This window comes from Colletotrichum acutatum (genome assembly GCF_030867785.1).
Source record: "Colletotrichum acutatum strain CBS 112980 chromosome Unknown BDZ83scaffold_107, whole genome shotgun sequence".
In the NCBI taxonomy this organism is placed as follows: Eukaryota; Fungi; Ascomycota; class Sordariomycetes; order Glomerellales; family Glomerellaceae; genus Colletotrichum; species Colletotrichum acutatum.
In genome coordinates this window covers 4,419-17,909 of record NW_026849101.1, presented here as the reverse complement: position 1 = coordinate 17,909, position 13,491 = coordinate 4,419, and the positions used below count along the sequence as shown (strand labels likewise).

The 13,491-nt window shown below is 54.4% G+C and overlaps 4 protein-coding genes across 4 annotated transcripts; 2 read left to right on the top strand and 2 right to left on the bottom strand.

The window, feature by feature from the left end:
• Positions 1-2,363: 2,363 nt before the first annotated feature.
• On the top strand, positions 2,364-4,723 carry BDZ83DRAFT_27051 (uncharacterized protein). Its single transcript, XM_060502049.1, has 2 exons — positions 2,364-3,412; positions 3,467-4,723. Exons 1-2 carry the CDS (start codon positions 2,464-2,466, stop codon positions 4,435-4,437), a joined length of 1,920 nt encoding a protein of 639 aa, XP_060360902.1. The 5' UTR covers positions 2,364-2,463; the 3' UTR covers positions 4,438-4,723.
• Position 4,724: 1 nt separating this feature from the next.
• BDZ83DRAFT_27052 (ribosomal protein S2) lies at positions 4,725-6,271 on the top strand. Its single transcript, XM_060502050.1, has 3 exons — positions 4,725-4,875; positions 4,937-5,822; positions 5,934-6,271. Exons 1-3 carry the CDS (start codon positions 4,845-4,847, stop codon positions 6,211-6,213), a joined length of 1,197 nt encoding a protein of 398 aa, XP_060360901.1. The 5' UTR covers positions 4,725-4,844; the 3' UTR covers positions 6,214-6,271.
• A 762-nt stretch (positions 6,272-7,033) lies between these two features.
• On the bottom strand, positions 7,034-8,164 carry BDZ83DRAFT_707154 (uncharacterized protein). The gene is made up of 2 exons (XM_060511541.1): positions 7,760-8,164; positions 7,034-7,691 (listed from the first exon to the last, which is right to left on the bottom strand). The coding sequence occupies exons 1-2, from the start codon at positions 7,857-7,859 to the stop codon at positions 7,501-7,503; spliced, it is 291 nt and encodes a 96-aa protein (XP_060360900.1). The 5' UTR covers positions 7,860-8,164; the 3' UTR covers positions 7,034-7,500.
• Positions 8,165-10,306: 2,142 nt separating this feature from the next.
• Positions 10,307-12,970, bottom strand: BDZ83DRAFT_633626 (uncharacterized protein). The gene has a single exon (XM_060509049.1). It carries the CDS (start codon positions 12,541-12,543, stop codon positions 10,705-10,707), a length of 1,839 nt encoding a protein of 612 aa, XP_060360899.1. The 5' UTR covers positions 12,544-12,970; the 3' UTR covers positions 10,307-10,704.
• Between the last annotated feature and the right edge of the window lie 521 nt (positions 12,971-13,491).

The window sequence follows — 13,491 nt, the reverse complement described above, 5'->3', positions numbered from 1 at the left end:
GCTACTTCAGGATCGTCGTGAAGCACTACCTATTATATGCAGAGCGAATTGTCTCATAGTCCCAAGGCCATCTGCGTGTGATCACATGATGTAAACTCAGCCTGGCAATCATGAAAAATCAGGGATGCAGTTCACGTCGCAAGCTCATGATCGGAGCCGAGGGAAGTCCGGGGCCGAATAAGGCCTGACCACCTACATAGCACGATAGCACACAGTAAAGGTTTAAACAGCTTTACACAGCACAAGTGCAGCACTTCTAAAGAAAGCCTCGGGACCAGGCCAGCGGAATTTCGGATCCAATCTCATCAGTGCCTCACTGCCCTGATAGGAGGTGGCACTGGTGAATTAGCGAAGGTCAGGCGATATTTGACTCTCAGGTGAGGCTAAAAAAGGGGGCACCGCACGGTAAGACCCGCCATCTTGGGTCAGGTCCATGTGCGCAGCATGCTCAGGCATCGTTGCACAATGTTGGAGAAGCTGGGGAACATTGTTGGTTTCGAGGAGAAATCCGGAAGGACGGGGAGTGAGTGGTGTAAGAATCGGTCGATAATGATGTGGTTGTTTAAACTCGAGCTGTGTAATCCAGCTACCACCACTGGGTGCTTGTGGTCTTATGTGAAGAAAAGGCAACAGGTAAGGTAGGCACAGGTTGGAGAAAACAGCGCTGCAGAGATCAGATGACATGCACCTTTGGACTCGACAGGGTTCAGCTGTCTTAATCGAGACTGCTATTCACCGCCGCCCGGTAGGTTCATGCAAGGGCCAGAGTCGGGACGTTTCCACCGAATCTTTCTGCAGGCTTTGATGATGATTGAGTTTCTATGAGCTGGCAGCATCGGATGAGCTTTCGTAGGTAAGTAAAATAAGAGTTTGTATTTCATCTCTCAATCAAACACGTGTACTTGATGATAGAAATCACTCATGGTATAAAGCTACAGCTGTCAGATGAAATGGCGGAGTGAGGTCACCGAGGAGTTCTGGACGGCCTCGGGAGCTTCAGGGACCGACCAAGTGGGCTTTAGGGATCCACTTAGATCGGATACGATACGTGATTGGAGAGAAGCGATGTGAACTGGAGCTTACGAGATTTGAAGGCGACGGTCAGCGACGTCGCGGGTGCCGGTTCTGGCCCGTGCATCGTGCTCCCCTGTCACCGCGACAACCAGGGTCTTTTTTTTTTTTTTTTTTTGTGTCTTTTGCTGTCCAGTCGATGCAATGTTTCTTGCCGTCCATTCTTCACAGCTCACAGCGGTGACATTGGCTGGAGACAATTTGCAGCGCGCAGTAGCAGCAGATGCAGCAGAAGATGGAACCAAAGTATCGGGGCCGATAAAGGTACGAGGTAGAAAGGAAAGGGGAGAATTGTGAGGCCCCATGACCACATCATACCTGCTCCATTTAGGTTGACGATTGCTGTAAATGACTGGACCAAGACAGCTGCTGGACCAGTGAACGTGGATCTTGGGACCTGGAAATAACTAACCCGGCCCCGACCCCAGCCGGTTTCCTCCCATCTCCCATCAATAATATCTTTGGCTTAAGCTTCTGAAAGGAACCAATTCCAGCTTTCTCCAACGGTTGATATTATCATCTTATCGTCTATCCACGGATAATTATCCCTCACCCAGGTTGCAAGGCTGCAAGACACGAATAGACAGACGCCAGACCAGTAGACACCAGGCTACATTGGATACCCATCTGCTGTCATCTGGTCCCTCTTTGTCGGCCCTCCCTTTGTCCCTCTCTCTCACTCTCTTCATCCATCTCACTTCACCCTGTCTCGGAAACCTGTTTTCATCCCACGTCTCGTCTCGTCTCTTCCTGCAGAACTTCGGAGCTACGACAATTTACCTTGCGCCCCGTTATTGACCCCCGACCGCCGGCTCGCACGCTCGCACGCGTCGTCCTCGGCACCCACCCCAGCAGCTCTCCGCCCCCCAAAAGCCAAAAAGCGCAGACGAAGGAGAAAAAAATAGCCACACCACGCATCAACACCTCCCATTAATCGCAATCTGACAAGTTCATGCAATGTCAGGCAACACCCTTAGAGGCACGCCCAATCGCGGCCAGGCCCGTGGAGGCATCCCCTTCACCCAGAGCCCCTCTGTCACAGGCTCTGCACCTCCCGCCGCCGTATCCTCTGGTATTCCGCGCCCTGTCCTAGAAACCCAGGCCACCCAGAGCGAAGTTGGCGGCGGCGGCGGTGGTGGATCAGGAGTCAGTGCCAGTCGTCAGAAGCAGACCAAGAGAGATGAGGTATGATGCCCTTTTTATTTCATTCCTTCTGATAGTACCCCACGATCACGACCTTTTGCCTCTATCTGCTCCTTTGCCTTTGGAGGAAAGATACGCAGACCGCCGCTTGTCCATCTTCTGTTGTCGTCATCGTCGCGTCTCCAATCTTCCTGGCAATCCGATCGCGTCTACCACAGTCGAACCTCCAGAAGCTCCCGCTACCTCCAAATGGCCAGACTTACCTACGGCGAGCTCGAAAGGGCCAGACTGCTCGACACAATGGATACTGACTACTACGTCAAGGCAATTCGCAAGAAGATGGAGAGCGACCTCTCCAAGAAGAAGCACCTCACGAGCCGAGCCCGTCACTCCCGCAAGGCCCCGCCGGGCACCGTCCTCGCCCTGAAGCCCAGTCAAGCCCTGCAGATCAAGCCCGCCACCACCGTCGCCGAGGCCGCCCAGCTCATGGCCGCCAAGCGTGAGGACTGCGTCCTCGTCACCGACGACGACGACCGCATCGCCGGTATCTTCACCGCAAAGGATCTCGCCTTCCGCGTTGTCGGCGCCGGCCAGAAGCCCAATCACATCACCATTGCCGAGATCATGACCAAGAACCCCCTCTGCGCCCGCACCGATACCAGCGCCACCGACGCCCTCGATCTCATGGTCCGCAAGGGTTTCCGTCACTTGCCCGTCATGGACGAGAACCAAGATATTTCCGGTATTCTCGATATTACAAAGTGTTTCTACGATGCCATGGAGAAGCTGGAGCGTGCCTACTCGTCGTCGAGACGCCTGTACGATGCCCTCGAGGGTGTACAGTCCGAGCTCGGCACGAGCCAGCCGCAACAGATTATCCAGTACGTCGAGGCTCTGCGTTCCAAGATGTCGGGCCCGACTCTCGAGTCGGTCCTTGACGGACGCCCCCCGACGACGGTCAGCGTGAGAACCTCGGTCAAGGAGGCCGCACAGATGATGAAGGAGAACCGAACCACGGCCGTCCTGGTGCAAGATCAGGGTGCCATTACTGGTATCTTTACCAGCAAGGACGTCGTCCTCCGTGTCATTGCCCCGGGTCTCGACCCCGCGACCTGCAGCGTTGTCCGCGTGATGACGCCTCACCCGGACTTTGCTCCCATGGAGATGAGCATCCAGGCTGCTCTCCGCAAGATGCATGGTAAGCTACCCGTGTTGATACAGTGAAAGCAACAGCAACTAACGTTCCATGTAGACGGCCACTACCTCAACCTCCCCGTCATGAACGAAGGCGGCGAAATCGTCGGCATGGTCGACGTTCTCAAGCTCACTTACGCCACCCTCGAGCAGATCAACACCATGTCTACCTCAGACAGCGAAGGACCCGCGTGGAACAAGTTCTGGCTCTCGCTCGACGACGGCACCGAGTCCATGATGTCCGGCGAGGGAAGCCACACCCACCACACAAATCTGGGCTCACGCATCATGTCTCCCGATATCACCCGGGAGCGCATCGGCGACAGCGTGGCTCCCGGCGACTCTGCCTCCCACGTTGGCTTGGAGTCACCGCCTCGCTCCGCCGTCACTGGCAATAGCCCAGCTCAGCAGTCACCTGCCGAGTTGCCCTTCCCCTTCAAGTTCAAGGCACCGTCCGGCCGTGTTCACCGCCTGCAGGTCATTGCATCCCAGGGAATCTCAGCGATGGTTGCCAATGTTGTTGCCAAACTGGGAAGCGAAGTCGATGCCATTGGCGGTGCTCCCGTAGCCGACGAAGGCAAGATCTCGGGTGGTTTTGCGCTCAGCTACCTCGACGATGAGGGTGATTCTGTCTCCATCACGACGGACAACGATCTGCTCGAATCCATTCTTCTTGCCCGCCAGAGCCGCCATGAGAAGGTCGACCTGTTCGTCCACGACCCCGAGAAGCCCCCCGTTTCCGCCGCACCCCCGACCATCGAGACTATTGCGCTCCCCACCCCTCCCATCTCCGCCACGCCCGACCTGCGCAGGAGAAGAGCCTATGATGACGAGGACGACGAGGCAGAGGATGAGGATGAGGATGAGTCTACGATCCGGAGGTCGCGTCGCGCGAAACACCACGCACCCGCGGAGAAGGAGGTTATTGCCGGTGTTCCCAACGAGCTGCTCCTCCCCGGTGCCATTGTGACGTTGGCGGTTGTCATTGTCGGTGTTTTCACGATCTCTCGCCTGACCAGTAGTAGGTAAGGGATGCGCTACAGAGAGAGAAAGCTAGAGACAGGAAAGAGGAGGATCTCAATCACGACTTTACGAGAGTCCTTGGCGAAGCATTGTAAATATGTATCGAGTATTGTTGTCTTTACTAGACTTGAGTACCCCGACGTTAAACTAATACACCGCACATCCGTTTTATCAATTTACTGAAAATCTAAACCTTTGGACTACCTATGAATCTTAGTCTTGAAACGTGCCTTGGAATTGTCTTGATCCTCTTGCTGTCAATTGAGTGCTTACCTAACATGACATGTGGGGCGCATCGGCAGGGGCGTTGCGGAGACTTCCGTCCAGCTTCCCTGAGAGCTCCAAAAATTGTTCCTGGGAAACTGCAGCAGCGTAACGACTCCTGAGCAACCAACGCCGCCCGCCAAAACGCCATGATTGTCAGAAGCATAGTCAGCCGGCATGGTACGTGAAGCCTCTGAAAGTCTTCAATTGAATTGTAGCTGACATCATCTTTCCCGTACAGGCAGCAGAGCCCTGCTGGCGCCAGCAGTTGCCCGATCATGCCACCGCGCCGGCATCACGACCGACGCCCTCGTTGGCGCCATGACGCCCGAGACGTTTGCAGATCTGACCACCTCCGCGGCCCTCGGCCAGATTCCCCACGCTGCCGCTGCCTCACTGCAGAACGACCCGGATGCGGCAGCCAAGCGCGCCGAGGCGATTGAGGCCCGCTCCAAGACGGTGCCCAACGCCTATAACCGCTTCCGCCGGCAGCAGAACCTCAACGCCCGCGTCGGCGCCGCCGTCGGACGGCCGTACGTGCCCTCGCAGCTCATCGAGAACCCGCCTCACCCGAAGGACATTAGCCTGGAGCTGCTGATGGCGAGTCAGACGCACATGGGACATCATACGTCCCGCTGGAACCCGGCCAACGCAAAGTACATCTACGGTGTGAGGCAGGGGATTCACATTATTTCCCTCGAGACTACGGCTGCGTACCTCCGTCGTGCGGCGCGTGTGGTTGAAGAGGTGGCGTACCGCGGCGGGTTGATCTTGTTTGCGGGCACGCGCAAGGGACAGATGGACATCGTGACGGGAGCGGCGAAGCTCGCGGGCGGGTGTCACTTGTTTACCAAGTGGACGCCGGGCAACATTACGAACCGCGACGTGATTAACCAGGGGAAGGAGGTGCGGATCGTGGACGAGAAGGATATCACGCTGCAGGGGTTTGAGAGGTTGCAGAGGACGGGGCGGCCGCTGGTTCCGGATCTGATTGTGTGTTTGAACCCGAGGGAGAACTATACCATGCTGTACGAGTGTGGGTTGGCGAACGTGCCGACGATTGGGATTATTGATACGGATGCGAACCCGGATTGGGTCACGTATGCCATTCCTGCCAACGATGACAGGTTAGTATTCTTTCTCCTCTTCCTCCTTTCTCTCACGTCAAACTTCCCATTCAAAATCACAAACCACCTCATTCCTTTTCAACGTTGACTAACAAAATGTCCGCCAAACAGCTACCGATCCGTCGCCGTCATCGCGGGCGTCCTCGGACGTGCGGGCGAGGCGGGCCAGAAGCGCCGTCTCGCGGCCGCGGAGAATGGCGAGTCGGAGTGGACCACCCCGCTGGAGACGCAACGATTCATGAAGGCCCAGGGGAACGCGTGGGAGAGGGAAATAAAGAAGTGGCAGTCGACGGCCTCGCACGCGGCGCACAATGCGGAGGAGGGCGAGGAGGCGAGGTTGCTTGAGATGTTGCAGGTTGATCGGAGCAAGGCTGTTGATGGTGAGCTTTGAAGTTCTCCGATGGGCAATTAGGTTGAAGTGAGTGTTGAGGATTGAGGAGATGGAGATGGGAAAAGAGAGAAAAGATGAGGGAGAAGAATCGTCCTGTCCTGGGACTTTGTACTAGACTACCTACCAATGTATGAACATGTACCAGTATTTCTATAGAAATTCGCCCTCTGCTGCTGTCGACGGGCGTATGTCACTATTTTCTCTTGTATGTGTGTGAGATTGGGAGTGATGAGTTCTTGGATGCAGGCATACGATTCCCACCCATCTCATGCCTCTGTGAGACTATCTACCAGTCAATCCTATAACACAGTTTGTGATATCGCCGCCGATGCTTGACCTCGACTTTATGTCGATTGATTCTCAGAGCTATACGTTTACGCAAGGCTATCAGCGTCGACTGGACTCTACTGGATATTCGCTGGATCGTTCATATCTAGCGAGCATGGTCCCTGGACCGAGCCTGGGCCGTCTCTCAGTTGTGGGCATTGACCCTACGTGTTACATGTAGATGAGTAGGTACCTCGGTGAATACCTTCATATGAGACGAACAGTATATCATCTCTACTCTATACGTGTCAACGAAAAAATGAAACTAGCTTAATTATATGTTTGTTCTTGAGTTTGGCTTGGCTTGTGTGATGGGAGTGGGTAGACGGGGCTGAGTGGTTTATATCTGTTGCTTGGGACACGGATGTGTGGTGACTTGATCATCCCCCTTTTGTTCTTTTTGCTCTTGACAGCGACGTTTAAGTTTTATCTTTATTCGTACGCAAAGCTGTCGTGTCAAAATGTGGCCTATATCCAACATGAATACTATCGTCTACGCGGTGAGGGGATCTTCGGTGTGCAGGTCATATTTGCCAAATGGAAAGGTTTACTGGAGTGAAAGTACCAAGACAAAGTGAGATGATTTTCTTCAACACATGTAGTGTTCCAAGATGGCAGGCATAAGAGCGATCTCGTCATCTAGCTTTTGGGGCATGTCCACGATTCAGACCACAAGACTCATCAAGAAGTACCCCAGGAGCAAGTACAAAGTAAATAGATTCTTTGAATGATATCGAAAAGTTGGTATCTCAAAAAAACGCTAAGAAATGTGGTATCAAGTCTAAAGTTGTCCCCGTCCCTAGCAACCAAGCCGTTGTGATGGTTGAGTCATCGAAGAAGATTGAAAGTAGAAAGAATATAAAAGTCATAATCGTACGCTTGTTGGCCAGAACAACGGCCTAGGTAGAAGTCCCTCTCCTGCCATACTGTTTCCCTCCTGATCGTCTTGTCGTTTCCCACTTATCCCCAGATGGGCTCATCGCGAGGAATCTCAGGCATTGCCCGCGGTACAGGCAGAGGCTCCGGGACGTCCCTCTTCTCGGCGGGCTTCTTGCCGCACACGTTGGCATTATTGCGCGCGGGGTCGGTGTTGCAGATGAGGCCGCCGCAGCAGGGCTTGTCTACTTCTGTGGTGCTTGTGAAGCAGAGACCTGAAAGAATATTCGTTAGCATAGGGTTCGTTGGTGAATGTGTGGAGTGAAGAGAGAGAAGAGCTAACCTCCTTCTGCGATGCATTGCCTCTTGATGAGGCCGGCGTCGACGCTGATTGCGGACGCGGCGCTGACGAGAGTGATGAGGGTGAGGAGTGAGAACTTCATGTTGACTGGTTTGTGTGTTGTGTATGTGGTGTTTGGAGTTTTGTGAGTTGTGTGTTTGATTGCGTGTGTTGTAGGTGTATCGGTTGTGTAAGATGATATCGGTTGAGTGTTGTGCTGTATTGGTTGTGTTGGATGTATGTAGAGAGCGTGTTTGTATGTATATGAGCACTTTTGTGTATATGCGACGTGTCGAATTTTGAAAGAGCTTTGTGTGAGAGCGAATGTTGTCGATAAAAGAGAGGCTAGCTGTGTGCTGTCACAGAGATGGATGGAGAGACCAAGCTGATAAGTTTAATGACACTATCGAAAGAATAGGAGACGCCATGGGAAATTTCGTGGAGGTTAATAGCGCTATATAACCTTAGTCCAACCTTCTTTGATTGATTACCACCCCATCAAATTATCAACTACCACACCCTCCCCCTACCTGCCGGGCTCCGGGCCAACACCCTCCCTTGACTCGAAAAGAATAAAGTCGCAATCGGGAAACAAGTGCTGGCCTCGACCGATCGAGGCTGTGTAGGCGGTCCCGCCAATCTGCATCAATCCTACGCACCCCCAATCTTGACGGAAGTTCGACCCTTCAGATCTCTGGGCGGCCTGGGCTTCTGTGGTCTACCGTGTGTGAGTGTCCGTCAGATGAGCCAAGCGTGGTGACCAGACGACCAGACGTACGCGTACGCTGCCGTTTGGCACGGCGTCGCAAGTTTCGGCAGGAGGAAAGTCACAGGGTTACGCCCGTCTCACGGTCCGGTTCCCGAGTTCGTCGCAATATGTGTGCCAGTGTAGTGGGAGGTGTATCCCCCTTCTTCCTCACTCCTTACTTCACCACGCGGGCGCGGAGTTTTGGAGGGGGCGACCGTCTACAAGGTACGCCGGTGTGCCGGTACCTTCGCCTTGGGCTCACCAGGGAAAAAAGGAACGCCAGTCACCGAGAAAAGAAAAAAGGTGCCGCTGGGGACAGAACAGAGTTCAAGGCAACCCCGGGCTGTAAGCATGCGAGGGGAATCTTGAGAAGGGACAGGTTTACGGGACAGGAGCATGCGCAGTTTCAGAACTGAGTGCGATGTTCGTGGGCGGGCCAATCGGGTGGCCGCGGGGTTCTGCTTTTTTCGAGAGAAAAGAAGGTTTCTAAATATATATGAAATCTGGGTGCCGTCTGGAGTTGGTGAAGTTGGGATGATGAGGTGGCCTCTTCCCTGGCAAGACTGACATCCGCACACCGAAGTTATGCGGTAGCGGTAGTAAGAAGGGCAACTCGAAAGACGGTTTCTGCAAGCACAACGGCAAGGCTGTTGAGCATTGCAAAGACGTGCTTAACGGGGATTATGCTCGCCAGCCCTGCCGAACAGGCCGGCATACTATCTCGCGGGGATACTGTACTCCGTACACCCAATCACGTCGTGTGCAATACGTCTTTGCTTTTTGAACAGATTGAGTCTGTGAATTGTGATTGAGAGAGGTCCCACTTTGATCTCCGCGCCCACGAGGCCAGATTGATGGATGATGGACATGGCGTGGCGGCATGAGAGAGAAGCACGAACCACGGCGGGATGGTCCATAAAATCGTGAGCATTATCGGTCCTGCCGACCAGATACCGGAGGACACACAACCCGCCGCCCGCTGAGGGAGGCTGTAATCGTATCGTCAGTCGCATCTCAACCCCATTCTTCTTCTATGGTGTCCGCAGATCCGTTGACTTTGGGTGAGGGATCCAAACACCATTGACCTCAACACCCTCTTCTTACTCGTTGCCTTTTCTGTCAACCCAACATCAACAATCCAAACACCCCCAAGACCTTGGGTAGCACACAAGAAGAGGTAGAAACGGAGTCCAAGCAAAAGGGCAATCCGAACAGGTTTCAACTCTCGAGCGGCCTTTTTAGAGTTTGGATCCTTACGTATACCAGAGAAATCCGAAAATTAGGTCTTGGCAACCCCCTGTCTTCTCGCGTTTCCAGGATCCCGCTAGAAAGATGAGACGGAAGCATGTTCGCCCGGCCGTTGTCGCCGGCTGGTTCAGTTCTCCAGTTGCACGACACGCCCCCACGAATCGTGGAAGCCTCGTGCCTGAGCGAGAGCTTGACTCGAGGAGAAGCAAAGCTTAAGGCGCCATGTTTGCAGAGCACGGAGGTGTACACTTCAGAGTATGTACTCACGGATACTAGCGGAACCAACGATACTCAAGTTTTCAAGAAAAAGAATAAATTTGCAAAAACTCTCTGCCCTTGGTCACGATTAATGGCCGCGTCATTTTAACCGCTTTAGTTCAAGCTAAGGTATCTCTTAGATTTGGCCGAGAAAAGAGTTTTTGAGATTAGGCACGGCATTAGTGCGCCCCGCCCGTCCCGGACGGAAGCGACGCCCCGAATGGCGGGTCCCGGTCGTGTCCCATACTATCTGCCATCCGCCCCGGCGCTCGGCTCCGTGCCCCCCATGTGAGATGGCATGAATGAGATCGGAAAAGACGACACGACTAAGGCGGGCGATTGATTGAGAGCTCATTTATGAGACCAATGTCTTCTATCCCGGCTCTATCGGCTTCGGTGACCCGCTGCAAGGAGATCCAGCTTTCGAGAGAGTATCAAACAATACGATATAAGCGTATCCCAGTGACAAGGTACTAAGCCAGGTTATGCTGCCCATGAAATCATTTATATGAGTAAAGTCTGAATTGCTGACATGTCCGCTTGCCATGTAAGTAAGTTGTGCAAGTCTATCAAGTATATGAAGTGAAAGAGAGAGAAAAAAAGAACAGGACCGCCGCCGCCCTCATCCATGGTATTCAAGACGCCAAATAGACACAACGCCACCGCCAAACCACTTTCCTATCACCTATTGGCATCATCCGTTTATAAACTCTATAGAATAAACATCTTTCTCCCTCCCATCCTTCTCTCCCATAACCGCATCCGCATCTCCATCCACGCCCACCCCAACACCAACATCATCATCATCCCCCTGCTCAATCAACATATCCAGATCCCGATCCACAGCAGCCGCCTCCTCCGCCGACACCCCCATCTCACCCAACCCTTCTACCCCTTCCTCAGCCTCCGTCGCGTTCAATAACGCCTGGAAGTCGGTGTGGTGAGGGTGGTACGGGTTATACGGGTTCTCGTGATGGTGGTGATGATGGAGATCGTGGTGCGACGTCGGACCCGGCGGCTGCAGGCCGCCAATGATTTGCGGATCAATGGGCTGGAAGGACTCGTCTTGTAGCATGGGGTTGTGGTGAGGGTGGCGCGGTAAGGGCGAAGCTGAGGGGTCACGGAGGGTGTGGGAGGGCGGTAAGGAGGTGACTTCTGCGTAGGGTGATGACCTTGGTGGTGAGAGGGGCGGAAGGTGATGGTGATGATGTGGATGTTGGTGTTGAAGTGAAAGGACATGATCTGCGGTGCTGAGAACTGTTGAGGTAGGCCCTGGTGATAGCGGTTGCTGTGGCGGTGATGTTGAATGAGTGTGATGAAATGAAGTATTTGTGAGGGGATTCACAACCGATACAGGCGGAGCAGAAGAAGTAGTAGAAGCAGCAGTAGCAGCAGCTGCCAATGCCGCCGCTGACCTCCCCTTGGCACCACCCCCGTTCCCACCCCCCGGCGCAGGTGTCTTGCCGAGCTCCTTACACTCCGTACAGTTCCGAATCACGTCGCTTGCCGTCTCCTTGATGCGGCTCCAGTGATACTTCTCCGCAATCGTCGCCGTCGTCTTGTTGATCCCGCCGTGGCCGGCGGCATGCACCTCGCGCGCAATCTCGTACTGCCTCCTCGGATCCGGCACGACCTCTTTATCCTTGAGCATCAGCCGTTCGCCTCCGCCGCCGGCCTCCCCCTCCCCCACCAGCTTATAGTGCGTCGCCGCGCTCCGGAGCCTGCTTTTCTCGGCGCGGTCAGCACCCGCCGGATACCGTCCATATTTCAAATAAAACTTGATCTTGTCGAAACGCTCTTCACTCACGAGGTCCTCCGACTCTGCGCCGTTGCTGCCGGGGACGGGCAGGTCCCGCCCGTAGATGATGGCGTCGATGAGGGTGCCCGGGTACGAGGCGAGGTTGCCGCACCCCTTTACGCGGCCGATGCGCTTGAAGCCGAGGGCGTCCCAGATCTTGCACGAGGCCACGTTGGTCTCGTAGACGAGGTTGAAGACGGAGTAGGTGTAGCCCAGCTTGGGCGCCCAGTCGATGTAGCACTCGCCCATGAGGCGGCCCACGCCGCGGTTGCGCGAGGCGTCGGTGACGAGGAAGCCCGCGTTGCACACGTGGCTGCTGCGGCCCGGGTAGTTTGGCTTGATGTAGAAGCTGCCGAGGCACTCGCGGGACCAGTCCATGTCGTCGTTGAGATCAGCGTGCGGCTGCTCGATGTTGCCCAGCATCATGACGGCGCCGAAATTCTGGAACCAGTAGGCGCCGAATTGTTCGGCCGTCATGGTCTCCATCATCGGGTAGGTGTCGCCGCCCTCGATTTCCTTGTTGAGCTGGTCACTAAGGTAGCGCACCAGGGACGGGGGCACCTCGTGCCGAGAGGCGAAGGGGATGATGGTGGCGACGGTCTGGCGGTCGCGAAGCGTCACTTGACGTGGGGTGATGTCGGCCGGCAGGGAGGGGTTCATCGGGTCCGGGTACGGCGTCACCCCGGACACCCGGTAGATGGTGGGGCTCGCCGGATCATCTAGCATGGCCGGCATTTTCGGGGTAGTTTACTGACTCGGCGGGGGCGGATCGGCACCGCAGGGGCCCTTCTTCCAGTACAAAGCTCCTCGTAGAGAGATAGGTACTCCGTAGTCTGTAGTGGGCAGCGTCTGTTGGCCGTTTGCGACGGACTGGATTTCCCGGTACAGACTTTTATGATACCAAAAAAAGTCAAGAGTTAGTTAACATTTCACACGTGTATAGCAATAGGGAAAGCAGCGGTTAATAAGAAAATACGCGCATATCCCACAATCATGCCTTAAACTGCATAAGCAAACTCCCCCTTCCGTCCCCTCCCTTCATGATATCCGATAACTAAGACGGAGCTAATAGAGGGGGGATTTGGAACAAGAGAAAAATGCAGGTCGAATTTGTAAGGAAAGGCTGCAAGTAAGCCTACCGAAAATCTGATCTGACTCTGCTCAATGCTGACTGACTTCCCCCAAAATTGAGTCAGAGTAAGAAAAGCAAGACACCCCCTCGGCCAAGCTGCCGATTCGGCGCAAAAATGCAGTCAAGCAAAACGAAAAGACGGCGTGCGTGGTGGTACGGATGCACTGGTGGCTTTTGCGCTGCACTCTGGGTACGATCGGATAAGGTAATGAACCGCCTTGCCGTTTCAGCTTTTGCGATGACACCACAGCTGCTAGCATGCACGAATGCCTGACCTTGGCGGGGTGTGTGGAATCGGGAGCTGCTGCTGCTGCTGTGCTGTGCTGTTGCTCGAACGTGCTGAAATGTTCGTTGGTGATGTGTTTTCTGGACCTGAGGCCTGAGGGGTGGAGGGGTTAAAGGAGGGAGGGGAAATGCGCAGGTTGCGAAGTTTTCAAACCCGGACTTTGAGACTTTGGGAAGATGTAAAGTTATGTAATGGAGAATGAGCCACAGTCAGCGCCACATTGTGGCTGAACCGTATATCGTCTTTCTTGCCATCCGTTGCTATT

Coding starts and splice junctions, on each gene's coding strand:
- BDZ83DRAFT_27051 (XM_060502049.1), top strand. CDS start 2,464: ATGGCCAGACTTACCTACGGCGAGCTCGAAAGGGCCAGACTGCTCGAC. Junction 3,413..3,466: donor TGCTCTCCGCAAGATGCATG/GTAAGCTACCCG, acceptor CGTTCCATGTAG/ACGGCCACTACCTCAACCTC.
- BDZ83DRAFT_27052 (XM_060502050.1), top strand. CDS start 4,845: ATGATTGTCAGAAGCATAGTCAGCCGGCATG. Junction 4,876..4,936: donor AAGCATAGTCAGCCGGCATG/GTACGTGAAGCC, acceptor TTTCCCGTACAG/GCAGCAGAGCCCTGCTGGCG. Junction 5,823..5,933: donor ATTCCTGCCAACGATGACAG/GTTAGTATTCTT, acceptor TCCGCCAAACAG/CTACCGATCCGTCGCCGTCA.
- BDZ83DRAFT_707154 (XM_060511541.1), bottom strand. CDS start 7,859: ATGAAGTTCTCACTCCTCACCCTCATCACTCTCGTCAGCGCCGCGTCC. Junction 7,692..7,759: donor GCAATGCATCGCAGAAGGAG/GTTAGCTCTTCT, acceptor ATATTCTTTCAG/GTCTCTGCTTCACAAGCACC.
- BDZ83DRAFT_633626 (XM_060509049.1), bottom strand. CDS start 12,543: ATGCCGGCCATGCTAGATGATCCGGCGAGCCCCACCATCTACCGGGTG.